The 17,108-nt window shown below is 33.6% G+C and overlaps 1 protein-coding gene across 1 annotated transcript in view; it reads left to right on the forward strand.

Annotated features, from left to right (window-relative positions):
• STRN (striatin) overlaps positions 1-17,108 on the forward strand; it is a 105,281-nt gene that overhangs the window by 58,214 nt on the left and 29,959 nt on the right. The window contains exons 5-9 of the mRNA XM_068964919.1: positions 1,065-1,232; positions 3,220-3,355; positions 7,755-7,890; positions 11,204-11,314; positions 13,995-14,138. Of these exons, the coding sequence (XP_068821020.1) occupies positions 1,065-1,232; positions 3,220-3,355; positions 7,755-7,890; positions 11,204-11,314; positions 13,995-14,138 (695 nt within the window). The remainder of the gene's footprint in view (positions 1-1,064; positions 1,233-3,219; positions 3,356-7,754; positions 7,891-11,203; positions 11,315-13,994; positions 14,139-17,108) is intronic.

Raw genomic sequence — 17,108 nt, forward strand, 5'->3', positions numbered from 1 at the left:
GGATAGGATTGAAAATGAATACCTTGACTTGATAGGATAACTTACTCCATTTTGGTCACATGTCTTTTTGTGAGATATCTCTTTGAGCAATAATAACTCTTAACACCAGATCTTAAACTGATCTTAGACTGCTTATCTTTTTGATCTTTATCTTTCATTTCATAGACTTGATATTTACATATAATTTAATGTTTGATATTGTCTCTTACATTTATTAATGACTTTATTATTAACATTTGCCTTTTTCATGTTCCTACCCCTGCCACTTTTGATCGTTTTTGGTCATCTTTTGTTGTTAATGGATACTGAGCATCTTTTGTATGCCAGGCACTGCATTCTTTTTTTTAAGAGAAAGCTAAAGTTGAGAAGAATTAATGCTACACAGGAAAAAAGTGGAAGAAATGGGCTTTGAACCCATGTTTGACTCTCCATACAAAAGCTATTCTTTCTTTTCTGTGCTGCTCCTTTCTGCAGCACACACACCTCTGTACACCTACTGATCCCACATCCTACAATTGAACTGTGGTTTATTTTTATTGCAGAGTTGTCTCAGGATAAGAGCTTCCCTTCCGTAGAAGTGACTTGTTTGGAATATCCTGTGGTTTTGTATGTCATGTAGGAAGCTATATATGCTAGAAACATTCTCTTTAGATCTCAGTTGATCCAGTGATACTGTAACATCAAAAGTGTAAAAACACTACTGGTTATTCTCATTACTATTATAAAATAGTAATTCAGTAGCATCTGAGAGTGAGCTTACTCCAGCCCTGCCTAGAAGAAAGAATGTGCTATTAGATATATTAAGGAATAGCTTCTTCTTAAGATAAATGAATGGTGTATTGTATAGTTCTTTGGTTTTTCTCAGTGACCATAGAGGCTGGTACTGCAAGAGACAGCTCCATCTGCAGCTGGAAGATTATTTATTAGCGAGTCTTACTAGGATAGTACTGTGCTGTCCAGTCTTATACAGACAGTAAATTTAAAGAAATGTTTTTATTTAGATATCCAGTAGTAGAGTACTGATTCCAATATGTCTGAATGGTAAAGATCCTCTTCACACGCAGGTATCTACAGGAGGTGGGTTACACAGATACTATTCTAGATGTGAAATCCAAACGAGTGCGAGCTTTGTTGGGCTTTTCAAGTGATGTCACTGACAGGGAAGATGACAAAAATCAGGACTCAGTTATAAATGGCACAGAAGCCGAAGTTAAAGAGACAGCAATGATTGGGTAAGTATTTTGTCTGGAAAGTGGCTTGGCTGTAGTTTTAGTTCTTACTAATATTTTTGGCTTATGGGTGACACGTGTGATACTTGTACTTGTAGGTACTGCTGCAAAAATAATTTAATGATAAAGTTTAATAAAAAGGTTAAAATTTTATTTGGTAAAAGATATACACAGGGATTAGAGTTATCATTTATGACTTTTAAGAATATTTTTATTTAAGGTATTTTTATTTGCTTGAAATTTATGGATTCAATATAAATTTTAATACATTGAAGCTCAGTCACCTCTTACTATTATAACTTCATAAGAGATCTTATTTGGAAATTCACTTCAAGTCTGTAAGAGTGAACTTGCATTCTTGGTGACCCAGAAATCGTATAAATACTTAATTCTTTTGATGTAAACCTTTTCTTAGCCATTTTCATTTATCTAATAATGCTGTAATTCCTCTTCATTTTGAAAATTATCTATTTCAAGTATATATATATATTCTACTTGATAGAATAAGTGAAAAATTCAGTAGCAGGAACATTTCATTTTGCTTTTTGGATCAGGATCTTCTCAATCCAGGGATTAAACCTGGGTCTTCTGCATTGCAGGCAGATTCTTTACTGTCTGAGCCACCAGGGAAGCCCATATACTGTACAATTATATTGAATTCTGCTTAAAATGAAGGCGAGCAGTTTAATAAGGAGATTCTTCTTTATTGAAAAAACATTTGGCATAATTCTTAAAGAGTCAAAGATTCTTTGAAATTTAAATGTTACTTTATTTTAACTCATGTTTAGGCTGGAAGAATGGTTTTAGTTGAGCTCTGTACATTTTCTAGTAAGAACATAGTTTCTGTTATTTGGGGCATAAACTAAAATTATGGGGTTTAGGTAAAGGTTTAAACATATGTCTTGTAAACAAATGTCATTGGAACATTCTTAAATGTGCTCATTAATAGTTAAGATTACATAACTTGTTTTCATAAATGTAAGATGTAGATTCTTTCTCTTTGTAGACATAGATAGTGTGGGCATTAATCCTGGTTATATTTTCACCTATTAAATTAGTTTAAATTTGTATAAAGATGCTTAAGAAAGGCCACTCTAGTGTTTTGGCCTTGACCTGTCTTTTGAAACTGATAAAGGCATTATTCTGAATCTTACTTCTGTAGGGATGGAGAGTAGGTTAGAAAAGAACAAAAACATAGCTCTCAGCAGATTTGAAATTTAAGATTTATCTGTTTTGAGAATTTTGTTCATAGTTCTGGCTAAACGCTTTTCAGGAAAATGTCTTGTTATCTAAAACATTTCCTAATGAACTGGAGAGCAATCATTCTATTCTGGTCGTTAGGAAATTGATGAATTTCTTTAGAGAGAGCTAAATTAAAATCTCACATATTTGAAAAGTTAATCATTTCCGAAGATTAAGGGTTTATTCATCAATAGGAACGTTTTGTAGTAGTATATTAGTTTAACTAAAATACTGTTTTTAGTAAGCTTCATATACACATTTGCTTTTTTCAACTTTTTAGCTGTTTAGAAATATGAGATTGCATCAGAGAAAATTCTGTATTTACTAGTTATTTTCTTAGTTATGGAAGAGGAGGAGTTGAAGAAAGAAAAAACGATAGAGAAAAACAGAGGCAGAGATAATAAAAATATTTCAAAAAGAAATGTATTGTTTGGCTTAAGAATCAAAATAATACTAAATCAGAAGGAGGAGTTCTTTGTATTAGATTGCCATTAATCTAAGTAGTTCTAAGTAGTAGTTATGATAGAAAAGCACTTTTAAAAAGCATAACCAGTTTCTTCCTATATTGCTTTTCCAGTTAAAATCCCTGGTAGTGTAATAGATAAGAATCAGTGCAGATCCTAGTGTGATTGGTGGGGGGGGGGGGTTATAATTCAGTATAAACAGAAGTCAGTGCAGTGTATCATGGATTAATTCTTATGCTGAGTTTAAAAAATTAACTGAGCAAAATGTATATGTTTTAAACCAGAAAATCCGAGTTAACAGATTCTGCCTCCGTGCTGGATAATTTTAAATTCCTTGAAAGTGCAGCTGCAGATTTCAGTGATGAAGATGAAGATGATGACATTGATGGAAGAGAGAAAAGCATCATTGATACTTCAACAGTGAGTTGAATAACTCAGATATAAATATTTTTAGGGGCTATTATACATACTTTAAAAATCCATATCCTTCAACTTAAACCCTTAACTTTTATTTTTCCTTAAATTTGGGGAAATTTAATCTGAAAGTTTTTGTTTTGACTTCAAGAATATTTTTAGTATAGCAGTTTTCTCCTCAAGGCCTTCATTCTTTAGCTTTTTGTTAATTCATTAAAGATTTCAACATTTTTATAGGGTGAGTGAATATGGTAAATGTGTGTTATAACAATGCATTGTTCTTGGTGCTATAAGACAATAGAACTGACAGACCCATTATGGTGCCTGATGGTGACTGGCATCAGCTCTAAACGGTGCAGTTTTTGTTTGCAGCTCTAAACGGTCATGTCAGGGTTTTTTTGGTAGGCAAGGACTCCACATTTTCAGAACTCTCCCATTAGATTTCTCCAAACATGTTTATGGTTCTTCTGTGGTTTTGTTCAGATTTTTGTAAGTTTATTGACTTTCCCATGGTAGAGTCCTGGAATAAGATGTACATATAAATTGTTGCTTCTCCCTTTTCATCCCTTCTTTATTCTGTCCCCTTCTTCTTAACATCTCTCCTCCCCTGTTTTTTAAAAAAATTATTTTATTGAAGGATAATTGCTTTACAGAATTTTGCTGTTTTCTGTCAAACCTCAACATGAATCAGCTATAGTTATACATATATCCCCTCCCTTTTGAAACTCCCTCCAATCTCCTTCCCCATCCCACCCCTCTAGGTTGATACAGAGCTTCTGTTTGAGTTTCCTGAGCCATACAGCAAATTCCTTTTGGGTATCTGTTTTACATATGGTAATGTAAGTTTCCATGTTATTCTTTCCATACATCTCACCCTCTTCTCCCCTCTCCCCATGTCCATGAGTCTATTCTCTATGTCTGTTTCTCCATTGTTGACCTGTAAATAAATTCTTCAGTACCATTTTTTTAGATTCCATATATATGCATTAGAATACGGTATTCATCTCTTTCTGACTCACTTCACTCTGTATGATAGGTTCTAGGTTCATCCACCTCATTAGAACTGACTTAAATGCGTTTCTTTTTATGGATGAGTGATATTCCATTGTGTATATGTACCACAGCTTCTTTATCCATTCATCTGTCGATGGACATCTAGGTTGCTTCCATGTTCTAGCTGTTGTATGTAGTGCTGCAATTAACGATGGGATACATGTGTCTCTTTCAGTTTTGGTTTCCTCAGGGTATATGCCTAGGAGTGGGATTGCTGGGTCATATGGTGGTTTTATTTCTAGTGTTTTAAGGAATCTCCATACCATTTTCCATAGTGGCTATATTGATTTACATTCCCACCAACAGTGCAAGAGTGTTCCCTTTTCTCCACACCCTTTCCAGCATTTATTGTTTGTAGACTTTTTGATGATGGCCATTCTGACCGGAATGAGATGATATCTCATTGTAGTTTTGATTTGCCTTTCTCTAATAATGAGCGATGTTGAGCATCTTTTCATGTGTTCGTTAGCCATCTCTATGTCTTCTTTGGAGAAATGTCTGTTTACGTCTTTTTCCCACTTTTTGATTGGGTTATTTGTTTTTCTGGCATTGAGTTATACGAGCTGCTTGTATATTTTGGAAATTAATCCTTTGTCAGTTGTTTCATTTGCTATTATTTTCTCCCATTCTGAGGGTTGTCTTTTCACCTTGCTTATAGTTTCCTTTGCTGTGAGAAAGCTCTTAAGTTTACTCAGGTCCCACTTGTTTACTTTTGTTTTTATTTCCGTTACTCTAGGAGGTGGGTCATACAGGATCTTGCTTTGATTTATGTCATTGAGTGTTCTCCCTATGTTTTCCTCTAAGAGTTTTATAGTTTCTGGTCTCACATTTAGGTCTTTAATCCATTTCAAGTCTATCTTTGTGTGCAGTGTTAGGAATGTTCTAATTTCATTCTTTTACATGTAACTGTCCAGTTTTCCCAGCACCATTTATTGAAGAGGCTGTCTTTATCCCATTGTGTATTCTTGCCTCCTTTGTCAAAAATAAGGTACCCATAGGTGCATGGGTTTATTTCTGGGCTTTCTGTCTTCTTCCATTGGTCTATATTTCTGTTTTCATGCCAGTCCCTCTCCCCACTTTTAACCTCTCTCCTCTCTTCTCTCTCTTTCCCTCTCCTCCTTCTCTTTCTTCTTCTTCCTCCTCCTTCTGCTTTATTTAAAGTAGGAGACGAGGGCATGCTTTGCTTTTAGGAGAGTGTTCACATTTCCTCCTTCACGTTTATTTAAGAAGAGGGAGGAGGAAAGGAAGGAAGGATAAATAAAGCAGACTGGACCTAGACTCTAGGACTGGAGCTAAAGTCTCAGTTCTGTCACTAATTATCTGTGCTTTTTAATCCTTCAGGCTTAGTTTTTTAGTTTGTAAAATTGGGCTTAAAACAAGTACCCATCTTATCCCCAGATAATTTTGTGAGGAATAAATGAGACACTATGTTTGAAAATGATATGTTTAACTATAAAGTGCTTTCTTTCTAAGTGTAACTTCTCTTTTCTATTTAAGTCCTCTGCTTCCATCAGAGACTCTCAACTTATTATTACCAGATTAATGTTTCCCCGGGCCACTATTTGGTAGTGTTGTGCTTGCTAATACAGCCTTGCCATGGATGTTATTTGAACTTGAAGAAGTTACTCCCTCTTTTTATTATTCAAACAAGTAGTAATACATGTGTTTAAACTGACTGTAGTAAAATAAAATTCCAAAACTTGTATGATAACTTGTCTCTGTCCTAATCATTTGGAAATTTTATGCTGAGTTGTGATTTCTATGGGATGATTGCACTGAGATATTATTTTTCTGTCAAAGTACTTTACTTGTAGCTCAGTGGTTAAATAATAACGTAATGCTTTAAGTTTTGTTAAATACTAAAAAATATATAAGCTGTTTATTATTCCTATCAAGTATGGTCTTAATAGAAATTCCTAACTGTAAACTGATTTCTTTTAAATAATCAATTTCATAAATATCCTGACTTCCAGTTAGTGCTGATTATGGCAATTCTGTGACCAAGCCATGAAGGCACAGCCAGTGTAAACATATTGAATTCTATTTAAATGCTGGACCCAAAGATTCTTCTAGTTCTCTTTTAGAAAAATTTTTCTGAATAAATAATTGGTTTCTTTATAATAGTTTTGTATTAGTTTTGCTAATTTTTATGATGCATTAATTTTCACAGCTGCAGTTTAATAACTCTATGCCAAAAGACTTAAAAAATCTATGTAGCAATGTGTAAGCAGGACTTAAAAGATTGATTGCAGTGCTATATATGGAGAGAGAGAATGGCTGAAAAGTATCCTATTAAAATGTTTAGTAGAACAAACAGGTTTTTTAAATGTCACTTTATTCCCTTAATTAAAAATAGTTAAATAGATTCAACTAAGAAAATAACAGAAGCACAAAGCTCTTAATAGCTGAAGGTTGTGTTCAGGCTATTAATAGTGCATCTTGTTAGAAAAGACACATATGTTCATTTTCCTTTCTGGCTCTTTGTCCTATATTGAAGTTTGATTGTTCTTTGCATTACAGTCTGGATAATTTTCCTCCTTTCTATCTCCTTCACTTTTCTCATGATTAACTTTTTCACCTTGTGATTCCAGAGATATTTCTAAATATATAAATATGAGACATAATGGTCCTTGTTAGATTTGTTATTAAATCTAAGTTATGTATATCTCTGAAAGATCAATATTTTAAGAAAAAGTTGAATATATAGACAGTTATTAGAGGAAATTGATGGAAGCTTGGGGTGGTGGAAACAATAATGGGAAGAGTTCTCCCTCCCCAACTCCGTCCAATGGAATACCTTCTCAGTGTTGTGGCATGCATTTCTGAGTTTGTGGTTTTTGTGATTTTAGATTTTGTGAGGGAGTGATGTACTAGACTTAAAATTTATCATGGTTATATTCTGAAAAATTCTTGCAGTGTTTTATGAAGTGTTTCTTTCTTTGATTAGAATATCTGCACATTGTACAGATTGCATCCCAGAAATGTAAGATTTGATTGTGGTTCTCATAATACAGTATGTCAAGGACATTTTTCATCTGTTGCAATATAAATTCATGTGTTATATTCCAGTGTTTTCAATATGTGATTCCATTTGTTTATTTAAAAGAAGCCATCATTGAACAAAGTTTAAATTACTGCTTTAAAATGTTTAATATATAAAAATCTTAAAATGATATCTGTTTTCTACTGAATTTATAGGTATTGCAGTTATTTGACACAGCAAAGATGTATTTTCTGAAGAAAATAATAATTGGGTTTTCTCATTCAGGGGTAAAGGGATATTGTCTTCTTTATTTAAATTAACTCCATAATATCTTCCAATATTTTAATTGAGCATGCTTTTTCTCATTAGATTGTTAGGAAGAAAGTATTGCCCGATAGCAGTGAAGATCGAGATACAAAAGAAGCTCTAAAGGAGTTTGACTTCTTGGTTACGTCAGAAGAAGGAGACAATGACTCCAGAAGTGCAGGCGATGGGACAGACTGGGGTAAGGAGAAATGCTGTATCCAACCAGAGATGTTATGTAAATGAACAAAACTAATATTTTACTAGGAAAGCAGCATCTTGAAGAACACTTGAAATCTTGAACACTTGAAGTATTGAAATCTTGGACATTCTATGGACTTTTTACTATCATGACCTTTTTTCCAGGATGTGTGTTTATGTGTTTAAAGAAGGTTGTACAGCTATTTACCTTCCTCATCTTTCTTTCTTTTTTTTTTAACATAAGCGGTATAGCATGAAAATAATTTGAATTTATAGAATGTTTCTGCCTAAACAGTAGAACTTGCAAATCTAGATTTTGTGGAAATTGAGTATGAGAACATAGTAGAAGATCTCATTATTTTTTCTTTTCTTTCTTAGTTTTTTTTAGCCGTGCCACATGGCATGTGGGATCTTAGTTCCCTGGCCAGGTATCAAACCTGTGTTCCTTGCAGTAGAAGTACAAAGTCTTAACACTGGCCTGCCAGGGAAGTCCTTGTAAAGGACTTAGAAATCTCATCTCCGGCATCTTCTGGTTTACCACAGTTCTCCTGTGATCTTCTGTTACTGTTGTTATCATTATGGTGTTAAGAGTGTGATATAGCTGAATTTTTACTTTAAAAAGCTGAAGGCATTCTAGGATCTAAAATCTAACTCAGTTTAATTTATTATTAAGATGTAATTGATGAAAATCTACATTTTTGATTGTTAGATTTTTCTGAAAAAAGGAGACTTTCTACTATTGATAGTAGAATAAAAGTGTTGAGTTTTTATGTTCAGAGACCCAGTGATCTGTTTTTTAAACTGTGGACTGAAACTTGTTAAAAATAGATTTCTGATTATTCTGGTTCATTTTGGCTTATTTCAGTCATTTAACAAATACGGATTATGTGCCTTCTTTGTGCCAAGTCTTTTAGATGAAGATCCCTACCCCTGTGGGCCTACATTCTTCTAAGAGGATGTAGGCAGTAAGAGATAAACATGATAAGTGATGTTTATCATGTAAGTCAGAATGTGATCAATGCAATGGCAAATAGAAAAAGTAGAACAGAGTAAGTAGGATGGAGAGTGCTGGGGACTGGGTAGGGTGGAGTGGATAGGTTACAATATAAGATAGATTGATCATGGAAGGTGCATTGAGAGGGTAACATTTGAATGAGAGACAGCATGGATGAGAGAGTTAGCCACATGGTATCCAGGGAAAGAGTGTTCAAGAAGAAGAAAACTAGAACATATGCCCTAAGATAGTTGTAATCCAGGTATGTTTGAGAAATTCAAGGAAGCTAGGGTGACTGGAGCAGAATGATGAGGGAAATGTAGTAGGAAGTGACCGAATCAAGTGGAGATGTGTAGACCACTGGTGAGATGGAGAACCATGGGATGGTTGAGCCAGAAGGGTGAGTGACATGATCCAACTTTTGTTTGAAAGCATCACTTTGGCTGCTGTGTTGAGAATAGACTACCCGGGGCAATTAGTGTTTGCAGTAGACATGAAGTACAGAGGGAAAACATTTGCTGTAATTCTAGCAAGAAACAGGTCAGAGAAGTAGTGGATATGCTGAGGAGTGGTCAGATTCTGGATGTGTTTTAAAGGCAGAGAAACAATATTTCCTGAAATACTTGTTGTGGGGTTTGGAAAAAAAGGAGGTTTTTGGTCTGATCAAATGAAAGTATAGTTCGGTTCAGTTGCTTAGTCGTGTCCGATTCATTGCGACCCCATGAACCGCAGCACGCCAGGCCTCCCTGTCCATCACCAACTCCTGAAGTTTACCCAAACTCATGTCCATTGAGTCGGTGATGCCATCTAACTATCTCATCCTCTGTCATCCCCTTTTCATCCTGCCTTCAATCTTTCCCAACATTAGGGTCTTTTCAAATGAGTCAGCTCTTTGCATCAGGTGGCCAAGTATTGGAGTTTCAGCTTCAACATCAGTCCTTCCAAAGAACACCCACGACTGATTTCCTTTAGGATGGACTGGTTGGATCTCCTTGCAGTCCAAGGGACTCTCAAGAGTCTTCTCTAGCACCGCAGTTCAAAAGCGTCAATTCTTTAGCACTTAGCTTTCTTTATAGTCCAACTCTCATATCCACCATGACTACTGGAAAAACCATAGCCATGACTAGATGGACCTTTGTTGACAAAGCAATGTCTCTGCTTTTTAATATGCTATCTAGGTTGGTCATAACTTTCCTTCCAAGGAGTAAGAGTCTTTTAATTTCGTGGCTGCAATCACCATCTGCAGTGATTTTGGAGCCCCCAGAAATAAAGTCAGTCGCTGTTTCCACATCTATTTGCCATGATGTGATGGGACCAGATGTCATGATCTTAGTTTTCTGAATGTTGAGCTTTAAGCCAACATTTTCACTCTCCTCTTTCACTTTCATCAAGAGGCTCTTTAGTTCTTCTTCACTTTCTGCCATAAGGGTGGTGTCATCTGCATACCTGAGGTTATTGATAGTGCTTTCAAATAAGATGGGGAACCCTGTAGATGGAAGAGATTGGATGGGAAAGATTGGGAGTTTGGTTTTGTGTGTTTGGTTTTGATTAGAGTTCCTAATGGAAATACAGAGTAAGCAAGTGGATATATGTCTTGAGTTCAGGTGAGAGTTCTAACACTTACATAATGTTATATGTATATAGTAATTTATTTTATAGTAAGTATAAAATACGTAACATATTTGCTTTTAAAATTTTCTACTCCTGAAAGGTGAAAATTAATGGTGGCATTTCTTTTTTCCTAGAAGCTCAGTTTCCAGCTTTAAATATTTATAAATTAACAGGTCACTTAAATCATTTTAAGTATTGAATGCCAGGTTGATTAATAAGTTTGCAAAGTGCTATTTTTAAAGCCTGTAAAATAAAAATGGTCATTTGCTGATAAACGCATGCCAGAAATGCATTTTTGAAATGAAAAGATCATTGAAGACTATTTTGTACAAATGCTTAATAATCTTCTTTCATTACATAAATTAGTAAGAAATTTTTTTTATAAGTTAGTCCTAATCACAGTCTGAAAATGAGAGTTTCTTGAATGTAGACTTTTGAGGCTTAATTTACTAAAAGTCACTCAAATGTTGCAATTTTTTTCTATGTCTGTTTCAAGGGAAATTTAATATTATTACCAAAGAAATAGAATTGACTACTGTTTCTTGGATATTTCTTGTGACATGTATCTGATGACTAAATAATAACTTTAGAATTGGTAGTAATATGAAGAAGATGGTTGTTATGTCATTCATTGACATAACAGTGAATTCACTTTGAATGTTCAGTATCTTATTGAAAAAGGCTGTTTCATTTGTTTCACTCTGTTTAGAAAAGGAAGACCAGTGTCTCATCCCTGAAGCTTGGAATGTGGACCAGGGAGTAATTACCAAACTCAAGGAACAATACAAAAAGGAGAGAAAGGGGAAAAAGGGGGTGAAGAGTAAGTGGAAAACATTGTATCTATAAATCATAAATCTTACCTCTTTCATATCCCCCAATTTTTGTTTCCAATGTTTTCCTAAAACTTACTTACTCTTTTTTTTGCCTTCTCCTGACCTCTTTCCTTTTCACTTGCTCTTCAGGGGTGGAAATTAAATGGTTAGATATTTGATTATGAACTTTGAAAAAGAAAAAACCTGTGAATATAATTATGGAACCATAATGTATCCCAATAATAAATCTAGAGCATGATGATTGTATGGGACTGTGTTTTCAAACATAGCAATAATTTGATTTTTCAAATTATATGTGCTTAATTACAGTAATGATTTTTTACTATTGATAATTTAAATCTCATCTAGTGTGACCCTCTGGCAAGCCACCAAAATAATTGCTTACAATTTTAGGTCTTGGTCACAGAAAGAAGGTTAATTTCTATCCCTGAAAATCCTATGTGTTCATAACACACAGTTCATTTGCTCTCATCACTATATGTTATACAGGTCACAGAGTCAGACACAGCTCTTTTAAAGTACTTATTTTTCTAATTTAAAATTTTGGCCAGTGTCCTTTATAATATCACCAATTAGGTTTTTTCTTTTCCCAACAAGATGTGTTCCACATCAAAAATGGAAACTAAAATGAAATTTCTAGCCCTGTGCATCAATATATATATTATCTTATTCAAGTTATTAGTAAGGTTTAACAATAGGTCTAGTTAGGTATATAAAATATAAATACAAAAGCTTTCACACATCCCTGAAGCCATCTTAATCACCTTTCTAGGAGAGCAAGGTTAAATTATCTCCTTGTGCCTCCACTCTCATTGACAGTATGGACATGGGTCTCCCTTTCACGGCAATAGGAATTTCATCCTTTGGGATATTAGCGTACAGTGGGATTAAAATCCAACTTGAGTGAGGCATGTATTTAAAATTTTAAAAGACTGGAGGGATATGCTTTTTCTCTTTTTTTGTAGTGATGCTAAGGATTATCAAAAATCAGTCGTTCATTTATAACCTAGTAGTTACTCATTAATATTTAAATCTTTATTTAAAATAGCTTAGAATGTGCAAGTATTTCACTTTAATGGATAGAAAGTCAGTGGCCTTTATTGATATTAGTATTGCACCAACTATTATGTAACAGAGAGAGAACGTCATTTAATTCCTTCTCAGTATTTATTAATCACAATGAGAAAGGTTAATATTAAAACATAAGAACATTTTCTACTTTTTATTAAAAATACTGATGCAATTTAATTTTAACAAGCAGTAGTGAGACATGGTTTGTTATGACTTTTCATAGCCATGATAAAACCATTTAAGCTGAGATTTTAAGGAATATTTGTCATATGCAAGAAACAAGGAGAATGTTTATCAGATTGACTTAAAGTTAATATATTTGTCATTATGCTACAATAATAAATGTCTTAAAATGTAAAAGACCTTTTAATTGAAAAGGTATCAAGGACTTATGTATAATTTATCTATTATTTATTATTTGGTTCTTATCAAATATCAAGGCTTCGATATAGTTGGAGTTTAGCATTTAAGGTCTCAAGCTGCACCATTTGACTGAAATAGTATTCCTGCTAAAAGAAGCTAGTGGATTTCCTGAGCCTGAAGATTGTGATCACTGTTTCAGGCATATGGTACATAGCTTTTTAGTATGGTGAGAAAAAAATGATTCTTTAGGAGGAGAAAGGCTAATGTTTTTCACTGAAGAGAGAAGGACTGAAGACTGAAGTTAAGCACATTTTATCATCATCAGTTTAGGTTATCTTGATAAAATGATAATCTGGGAACAAAAGAAGACATGATAAAAACAGAACTGAAAGACATAAAATGAAAATAGAACTGAAGGAAAGCTTTGAATTGACATATGAGGCATTAATTTATAAAGCATCATAGGTATCTTTTTAAATTTAGCTGTTTTTCATTGGAAGAGGTTGTGTCTTTATAATATGGGGTAGTAGAGATATTTTCAGTCAAATTGTGTTCTCTAATCACACTATCTTAGAATATATTTCTAGGCAATAGTTAAAGTTGCTTAAAAATAGGAAAAAGCCATAATGGACTATGGGTAAGATTTTCCCATTCTTAATTAAACTTATAACAGGAAAAACAACCGAAGATCTGTTTCAGCCTCTATCCTATATAAAACAGTCAAAACAGGGATATGGGAGAATGAAGCATCAAAGTACAGGTAAGCAATTGGTAGGGTGTGAGACTTAACCTTGGGTACCATATTTTCAGGATGTAAAGCAGTGAATGCAGCTTAATTTAAACAAACAGAAAAGAATGTGCTTGTAATTTAGTACACAGTAGCTTCACAGTCTGTGGTATCTGTGTTTAGAGTTGTATACAGGATTCTAGAATAATACTATTTTTAATGATCCAAATTGCACAAGAACATTTTTTCATGCAAATAATGACATTTTATTCCATTAGCTTAATTTAAAAAATATATGTAAAACATAATTTTTCAAGAGTAATATACCTTTTTAAAAGTCTTGAGAACTTAGAAAATAAATTACTCTTTAATATAATATAGTATGGTATAGTATAGTTTTAAAGGTGAATATTGGCAGATGTGAATAAGGTTTATGGCACTATTTTGATGCAGTTGGATAATTCTGTTTTCTCTTTTTTGTTCTCTCCCTCCCTTTTTGGGGCTAGGGCCCAACAGGTCAAAACTACAAGACATGCTTGCTAATTTGAGAGATGTTGATGAACTTCCCTCCTTGCAGCCATCTGTGGGTTCACCCTCCAGACCCAGCAGCTCCAGGCTTCCTGAACATGAAATAAATAGGGCAGATGAAGGCAAGTACTTGTGACACACTAGAGCACAAAAACCACTTGGAAGTACTTACCTACATTCAGTTAGTAGAGAGGGCTCTCTAAGAGAAGAATTTTATTCTACAGACGTTTAAACTATATATGTAGTTCTCACATTGCAGGCTTTCTTATGTTCAAGGGGGTTTGATTATAACTATAGTCTTTAAGACTTGAAAAAGGATGCATAAACTTAAAACCAAGTCTAAATTGTAGTTTAGAACATCCCCCAACAGCTTCACGGAAGCCATGTAGTTGATGTGCGTACATGTAGTTCTAATACCATCCCAACAATGGGAAAACTGAGTATATACATAGTTAGTAAATGTTTACTTTGAGACTCACATAAATGTTTTCATATGTTTAAGCAATTTATCATTGACAAAAAGAGAAAAAAAGGCACCTGAAAGTCTAGTCATATTTCCTTGTTCTCTTTCAGTCCTTGTCTATGTGCATATACTTTTTACAAGGTTATAGTCACCATGTAGAAGAATTCAGTTGTATTTGTATATATAAAATCATAAATTCATGATTATACTTTTAAGATTTAAAATTTTAAATTAAATATTCTATTTTAGACTTGATACTTAACCATTCCCCTTTTGGATATTTAGATTATTCCCAGTTTTTTATAGTATAATCTTGTGTTATATAAATGCAGTTTTCCATCTCTTAGATAGAAGTTCTGATATTCCTATTTATAAATGTATAAAATGCTTATATGTGGAAATTGATTTTAAAATACATATTTATATTAGCTGAAAGTCATGAGTGACATGAAATTAATCTTCATGATTAATGAATATATTTTGAAATTTTTAAAAATTACCTTGAATTTAAATATTATAATTATTTACGGTGGATATGTCTCTTCAAATTATTATTTATTGAATTAAACCACCAAAGTCACAGAGGAAACATGTATTATTATTCTTTCTTGGTTTTAAATTTGGTTGTGTTTTAGAGAAATGTAAATTGACAGGCCCTTGATGGATAGATTTTTGTGTTTGGAATACTTTTTCAATAAATTGTTTGATCATTGCATGGCTAATTTATTAGTATTAATTATAGTATACTAGTAATTCATTTTCCACATATTAAATAATACCTTTACATTCTAGATGAACAATTTATTTGATGTAGGTATGTATCTTTTAAATTAAGATGTGAATCATGGGGCCTCAACAGGTATGTTTGTTACTCACTAGGAGATTCATTCAGCTAATACTATAGATGTGAGAATTTTAATCAACTTCCTTTATTCTAAGATCAGGTCTGGATAAGAAGGAAAGTTAGTTTTTCTCTTATTCTAATAATCTCAAAAGAGTTTTATCAGAAGTTTCATCTTATAGAATTTTTTTTCTTAATTGAAAGATAATTGGTTTATAGTGTTATGTTGGTTTCTGCCATGTAACCCAATTACAATAATAGAGGCAGAATATGTTCTAAATGACATTATGCAGAAAAGAATGTATAAACCACAGAAAATGCCCCTAATTAAAAAAAAAAATTAAGTACCTTTAGAACGGAAGTGTTGAATGTCTGACTTCTGATCTGTAGTATTGGTCCTCCGTCTGCTCCCACAGCACAGAATTTTCACAAGTAGAAAAGGCACTTAAGAAATATGTTGTAGATTTAATTGCCTGTGACTGATGCTTTTCAGTCTCCAGTCCAGTTTCAGAAGAAGTTTCCATAGCTTGTGTGTGCTATGTAAGTTCATTACTAAGTTTTTATTATAATTATTCAGAAGGCAGTGAGTGCTGCACTTGAGGCATATTTAAATTATTTTGTAAAAGCTGATTAGAGCCTGTAATATTTAGTTACTGATAGAAATGTGGCCTCTAATCAAAAGTTCTGAGGATTCTTAGAGAGCAGTCAGTCACTGGTGTGCCCATTGGAGCTCTCTCTTTGGCCCTTAGGTCTGCTGGCTTAGCCACTGGTATGTGTGGAAGCAGTGGTTGGCTGCCTTCCTTTGTTTTCAGATTTTACTTGGCCATTCCTAGAACAGTTAGTTAAATTAGCCCCCGCAATGTGAGTGACCAAATCACAAATCTTAGTTTTTGGGGGGGCATGGGGGAGAGCCATTTTTACTTCATATCTGAACTGAGTTTTCTGGCAATATTAGACGTGAAAACAAACAAAAGAACACCTGGCTGAAGCTCTAACCTCCTAGTCTCATGTGAATCATTTGGTTGAAATTTTGGCATGAAAATTGCTGTTCTAAATGAAACAATTCCTGCTCTTTATTAGTAAATGTTTAGAGTTGTTCAAACCCCTTATAAGATATATGGTATGTTTGTGTAAAACCCATTTTTATTATTGCAGCTTTATTGTATGGTGGTTTGAAAATGTATTATCAATTTATACTCTATTTTGTTCTTGTAACGATTTTGAGTAGAGTTCCTGCCACTAGTATTTTTAAAAGTTCATAGCTGTTCTTTTCATTTCTTCAATATTTATGATTGAATCTAAAATTATATTATTGAATGTGAAACTGAAAAACATCTCATAAATCTATTCTCTGCATACATTGATTAGTACAGTTGACTTGTTTCTTAAAAAAAAAGTTAACTAACTTCTTTAGCAGCCAAAGTTAAACTACTAAATTCATCTAATCAACTCATAAATGTTTGTCATCAATAAAGTCACTGCCTTGAGAAAACTACTTAAAGAATGATCTCTGATGGCTTGTCAGAATGATTTGCATTTATAAAAAGTGTTCCAGTAGACACTTTAATAAAAAGCTTCTTTGAAATGAGTATTTTTAAATGAAATATAATATACCTACAGTAAACTACTTAGTCATAGGGATGAGCTCAGTGAGTTATCTCAAAGCAAAACCAGTCATGTCACCACTGCCTAGGTCAGGAAGCAGAAAAAGTCACCAGGGCCTAGAAGTCCTGATGGTGCTGCCTTCAAACACTGCCCCTTCCCTCTTCTCCAGAGGTAGTCTTGAGT

Source organism: Capricornis sumatraensis, chromosome 1, assembly GCF_032405125.1.
Source record: "Capricornis sumatraensis isolate serow.1 chromosome 1, serow.2, whole genome shotgun sequence".
NCBI lineage: Eukaryota > Metazoa > Chordata > Mammalia > Artiodactyla > Bovidae > Capricornis > Capricornis sumatraensis.